The sequence below is a fragment of the Schistocerca americana genome, chromosome 7 (genome assembly GCF_021461395.2).
Source record: "Schistocerca americana isolate TAMUIC-IGC-003095 chromosome 7, iqSchAmer2.1, whole genome shotgun sequence".
Classification (NCBI taxonomy): Eukaryota; Metazoa; Arthropoda; class Insecta; order Orthoptera; family Acrididae; genus Schistocerca; species Schistocerca americana.
The window spans coordinates 455,251,248-455,257,536 of NC_060125.1; the positions used below are offsets into that span (position 1 = coordinate 455,251,248).

Here is a 6,289-nt window from a genome sequence, read left to right on the forward strand (position 1 = left end):
TTTGAGATATTTTTGGACTCGTCTAAACGTTTAAAATGCCACATGTGCACTTTGGGCTTCGCGCTACGCAGCACATTCGCTTGTCGAAGCTGTGACAGCTGCGTTTGCTATATACGCCGATTCGCACACTAGACGAGAAGGGCCTGTTCTGTTTCACCGCTCTGCCCCTGCTACGACGTCCGACATCTGTAACTAGGGGTGGCTGCGAAACCCCATGACGTCTGGAGGTGGTTCACCTAGGTTCCACCACGTGTTGAAGACACTCACTACAACCGACAAGTCATGCAGTTTCCGAAATGCTCGTGCCGCGTCTCCGGGCCATCACAATCCACTGTCGGTCAAACTCAGACAGATCTCGTGCCTCCTCCAATTTACACACGGGCCGCACGCACATTGATGCTACATGCACCTTGCGCGTGTCTGACTGGCAGTCATTCCTCGCCAGGTGGCGCTGCTATCGCCTTGATGAGTTTATATTGATAGTAGGTCGGTCGTCACAATTTTGAGGGCGATCAGTGTATATTATTTCTGAAGAATCATCTTAGCAAGATCGCTAGCAATTCTTTAGATTATAATGGCCTGTTTCAGCAGATCTACGCTGCCATCCTCGGCTGTTGTAAGATTGTTGTACACGCGTCTTACAGTACTGAAAGTCACATAGTGATATTGCGTCGAATAAAATGGGGCAGGAAACATCAGAATGTCACAAAGTAACACACAATTAAAACATACATCATGGTGTGGTGATGTCCCAGCATATAGTAATCGCTTGACTCCACAATGGCGACGGATCTGGTGTAATACTAGCTAGATCGCCTTTGTGGTGTTAAGCTATTAGTATACGCTGGGACAACATCACAATGGCGACATAGCTAGTATAACACTGCCTAAGTTGCTTTTGTGGTGTCAAGAGATCCGTGAACACTAGGACACGGGCATAACATATTGTTATTTTTGTGTATTATTTTATTTGTGTTATGCTGATGTTCCTTGTCGCGTTTTAATTGATGCAATATCACTATGTGACTTTCCCTATTATAACAATAATGTGCTACTAATAACGTTACAAGATCCGAGGATGACAGCACGGATCTGCCGAAACCAGTCACTGTAATAAAAAGAGTCTTACCTGATTATTCAAGAGTAATCCGACACTGAGTCAAACACATATTTGTTTAACTTTCTGGCAACAGCTAGATGTGTATCACTACAGGTGACGACAGAGACTTGGAATGTGGAAAAAAGAAACTCTATTACAAAGCACAAGGATGACGAGTTTCTTCAGCATTCTCATAATGCCATCAATTTTGTACTACAGAATAATAAAGCACTGTGCGTCGGTTTCCTTCTGCATTACACTCACCCCCAGGTCCTTGAGCGCCTGCACATCCTCGGCATACTTATGGTACGAGTCACAGGCCACGTCCCCATTGTCCCCGTTGTTGCCGTACTCTGGATGCTCATGCAGCATGTGGTCCCAGATGCTCTCGCCTTTGCCTATAATGTAACAGGGTAGTAGGGCGTCATGTTAACTTTCATAAACTGCTGAATGAAAAATAACTTCCAGTTTCGACCACAAAGATTATGTTCAGGTCCAAAAGGGCCAGACCAACATAGCACAGAAAGTGATACTGTCAGCAATAATGATATTAAAGTATATATAATATCTGCGATACCTCAGCTATGAATAACATTATTCCACAACCGTATAAGCATGGAGAACAGTTATAGTTAGTCTGATAGCTTTATATTGGAGTGAATAGTTGTCAGCAAACTAGAACCTATACAGGAAGGTCGACATTAAATGTAACACCAAAATAGTGTAGACATTTGATAAGACTACAGACAAAGAATCAAATAAAAAAAAAACTAGAGTACCAATTTCAAGCTGTAATAAGAAAATCTGCACGACAAACAATTTTTTAATCGTCCCATGGGAAGAAAACCACATTAAATTTGCGAGTTTTATTATTAAAATCATCATGCATCAACAAATATAAAGGACAAGCATCAGATCCTGGTAGTTTTATCGAGTGTCAACGATCACTTACGCCTAAAAGGCTTAAAACTATCGAACTACTTCCTTTCCTTACGTCCATGAAGGAATTCTGTTCGTACAGTTTGGATATATTTCTTGTCAGTTCCGATGCTGTAAGCTCTTTTTAAACCAAAATGAGAATCAATAAAACGCAAAAACAGATAAAGTTGTAAATTTCATTTTTGTTTACTTGATGACTAGTTTCGGGTTGGGACAGATTTTCTGATCATCCAGACAGTCAAAATAGTGATTCCCATTATATAATAACCATGTTTTGATAAGAAACACATGTGTATGAGAAAGTGCAAATGAACAATTACAGCCGCGCGGGATTAGCCGAGGGGTCTGAGGCGCTGAAGTCATGTACCGTGCGGCTGGTCCCGCCGGAAATTCGAGTCCTCCCTCGGGTATGGGTGTGTGTGTTTGTCCATAGGATCATTTAGGTTAAGTAGTGTGGAGCTTAGGGACTGATGACCTTAGCAGTTAAGTCCCATACGATTTCACACACATTGGAACATTTTTGAACAGTTACAGAGGAAACGTGTATGTTTGTCGCCTTGACATGGTTGTTGTATTTCATGAAGTACCATTTTGACTATCTGAATGATTTGAAAATGGTTACCGACAGACTAGTCAACAACTAAATAAAATGAAATTAGCAATTATAACTGGTTTTCGGTTGTACTGAATAACAAAATTTCCTATCCTGAAATCACTCCAGCATGATGGAAGTTCATCACATGGTAATGATGCTGAAGAGAGTATGTTTTTACACTGTGTAGTTCACTTACCAGTGTTTGCAATGTAATTAGCTACAATTAATTTACCACGGAATATTAACAATATAACTGCAAATGAACAATGATAAACTTAGATCAACCAGAATGCCAGTAGTGCACAATTAAAGTCTGCAACGGATAATTAAAATGCGACTGGAGAAAAGACAATTACTTTCAGTGATATACTCATGATACATTTATTATTACATAGTACAATTTTTCCTAATGTCTTCTAAGGATTTCGACAGGTCCCACTTAACAGTAGCTAACATTAGAGAAATGAAGTGCGTGCAGATGATGTATCAACCGGATAAAATTTACTAAGAACGGGTCGTAACAAATTGTTAAGTTTCTTGTAATGAGAAGAAAATTGATCACGAAGTAAAGAAGAGTCCTCTGTCATGAATCACTGGAGGATACTGAAAGGCAGGTTCATCCGCCTAATGGGAAAGGTTTTCCCTATCCGCTCCCCCATAGGCTACTTTCCATCACGAAAAAGACCCTGGCGCGGCGACTAGGGGCTAAGAGCTTCATGCAACCACCTCTCCTTCCATTGCCGGCCAAATACTGGCAGTGAAAATTTCATTCAGCTCCTAGATTCGAACCAACGTACCCCCACGTGAGCAGCACGACAAAGGCGTGCGTTACCGTCCTCGCCCACAACGACGGGTAATCGACGATTAAACTGGATGGAGTGAAATGGGTGGTACATGGCGCAACGAAGTGTTTTGCTGGATTGCTAAAGATAACTTTGGGTCTACGACTTAATGTAAAACGGGTAGATAACTTAGAAAAAGTGGTAGGTGCAACATGAATCCCTCTAATTGAAAACTTTTGAGCGCAGAATTATCTATAGGAGTTCTTTGCCCAGGCGAGAATTTCAGTTGACTTAAGGTGCGACATAAAGTCGCGTAAGAGGCCTGCGACTTATAACGAAAATTGTGAACTCGTCTCATACATTGTTGTAATAGTTGGCTTAGAAATAGCATATCTCTTGTTGTTAAGAACTATATTTGACGCGTTACGGGCTTAGCTTCAGAACATCAAATCAAATGCCTTCATGTATGCCGATGACACTGCAGTTGCAGCCCAAGGTACCAATTTTATGGATGTAGAGGAGAAATTAACCAGTACCTTGGAAGCTCTCTCCCAGTATTATGAGGCAAACCACCTAAGGTCGAACCCTTCCAAGACGCAGATTTGTGCATTCCATTTAAAGAACAGGGAGTCAAATCGTGAATTAAATATAATTTGGAGAGGTCAACGTCTCGAGCATTGTAAAACGCCCAAATATCTTGGTGTCACGTTGGATCGCACACTGACCTATAAACATCATTGTAATGCCACAAGAGAAAAAGTCTCAACTAGAAACAGCATCATCAGGAAACTAACCAAAGGATCCTGGGGTGCAAACCCAAAAGTCCTGAGAACTTTAGCCCTAGCGCTCAGTGTGTCAGCCGCGGAATACGCCGATCCAGTATGGTCTGCATCAACACACCCGAGAAAAGTTGATGTCGTTGTGAATGAAATGGCATGGATTGTTACCGGATGCTTGAGGCCAAACCCAGTGCACAAAATGTTCTTAATCATGGTGATCGCACCGCCCAACATACGACGTGACATCGCTGCAGAATCCGAAAAAACCAAGCAAGCAAAGGACACCAGCCTGCTGACCGATTGCTTTGATCGAGGAAGAGTTTCCTGTCACGTACCAGAGACATGGAAGGATCGGCTGCAGAGAATCGTTTGAAAAGGTGAGAAATCGACCTGAGAAACCCCCATAAAGATGTAAAAGAAGAACTGGCGTCTGGTAGAGACCTACCATACACAGTCTAGACAACCCTAAACCGTATGAGGGTAGAAGTGCCAAAGTACAAGACAAACCTGCAGCAATGGGGTTTCCTAAAAGAGAATGAGAACACTGTCTGTCTATGTGAATCTGTCCAGTATCCTCTACACCCGCCTATCTGTCACTATTTAGACCAGCCCTGCACAATGGCTGCTGATTTGTGGAAGTTTGAAGTCTAGTTCCGGACACGGAAAGTAAGTAAGTAAGTAAGAGTCACATGTGTGCAATCTCAGTCGTGTAGAATCTGAGTATAGCACAGAATAAGAAGTGTTCAGAATGTGACTTGGCCGACGATGACGGCGGCAATGAAAAAAGTAAACAATAAGTAACAATATTGCTCGAGGCCTGTCTTAACTTGTTCCTCAGATTCTAACTCTCCTAGAAACGTCTGGAAATTGCTGAGTATCGTAGATAAGTGTGTCACTCACCATCCTCGTTCCAGGCGCCCTCGATCTGGTAGGAGGATGTGGCAGCACCCAGCAGAAAGCCCTCTGGGAACTGGTTGACCTCTCTGGCGCGAGCGCTCGCCAATAGACAGGCGACTCCCAATATCTCCAGGTATAATGTCACACGTGCCGCCATGCTCAAAGCTGCAGCTGTAACGGCGCTCGTTGTTACTTATAAACAGTCAAAGGTATCTGATAACAATTAATTATCAGTTGTGAAATGTTTGTAATAGCGTTTGATAGTTTTTTATCGCGTATTTTGACCTCGTATTAACAGTTTTGTAATCAGATGATGAAGCTCGTCATTTCCCTTACAGACTACAGAAAACGTTCTCACGTTCTGCGACTTTGTTTATACTAACAACTTCCTCTGTCAGTACGGATATTAACACCACGTGACATAAAGGCTACTCCAATAGCTACTCTAGACCCATCAGATTCATCAGAGCGCTTACTGATGGATTTTTTATCTGATATTCTCGCGTTGATGGCGTGAGTCATTTCTTATGAAGAGACCTCAGATGTTGGTATACTCACAACTTCCTCTATCGGTGTTAAAAACTACTCAAACAGCCACTCCAGAAGATAGTGCTCGTCAGAATTACTTGCCCTCATTTTACATTTATGTCGCCGTTCGTCATTGCTGTTTGAAAAGGGGACTTGCGTTGCTGCCTGTAAACTACGCTGCAGTGTGCAGTTATGTGACAACTTTGACATCATGCTGCTGTACTTGCAGTTAATGTAAATTTGGTATCTGAACTGAACATAAATAAATGTATTTGACTTAGCTGCGCAGCATCCATTACCATTTTTGAACGGAAAAATCAGCCATTGTCTGCGTATATTTATTGTAAACGAAACAATTGCAATTCCTACTTTGAATACACCGGATCTCGGCAGCTCACTTCAGCAACGTCACAGCATTGGACGGGTAACTGCTTGTGTACGGCATGTGCTGTCGGCTGCTTTCCGTTTGCCTTTATCGCAAAGAGGTTGAGGTGGTCGTGTGAAGTCCCGGATCACCATTTCATTAAATTCCAATGTACGCAGTGTATAATGAGGCGAGGGCATGTGATGCTGCTCATGGTAATCCGTGTGTCGGATTGGGACTTTCAACTTGGTGGCCCCATTGGTGTTGTTCAAAAGAGTAGTCTATATCCCAGCATCGAGTTTCACA

The 6,289-nt window shown here is 42.5% G+C and overlaps 1 protein-coding gene across 1 annotated transcript in view; it reads right to left on the bottom strand.

The window, feature by feature from the left end:
• The window catches only part of LOC124623003 (myrosinase 1-like), a 57,949-nt gene extending 52,701 nt beyond the window's left edge, over positions 1-5,248 (bottom strand). Inside the window, exons 1-2 of the mRNA XM_047148793.1 lie at positions 5,095-5,248; positions 1,364-1,497 (exon numbers count right to left, since the gene is read on the bottom strand). Of these exons, the coding sequence (XP_047004749.1) occupies positions 1,364-1,497; positions 5,095-5,248 (288 nt within the window). The remainder of the gene's footprint in view (positions 1-1,363; positions 1,498-5,094) is intronic.
• Positions 5,249-6,289: the final 1,041 nt, after the last annotated feature.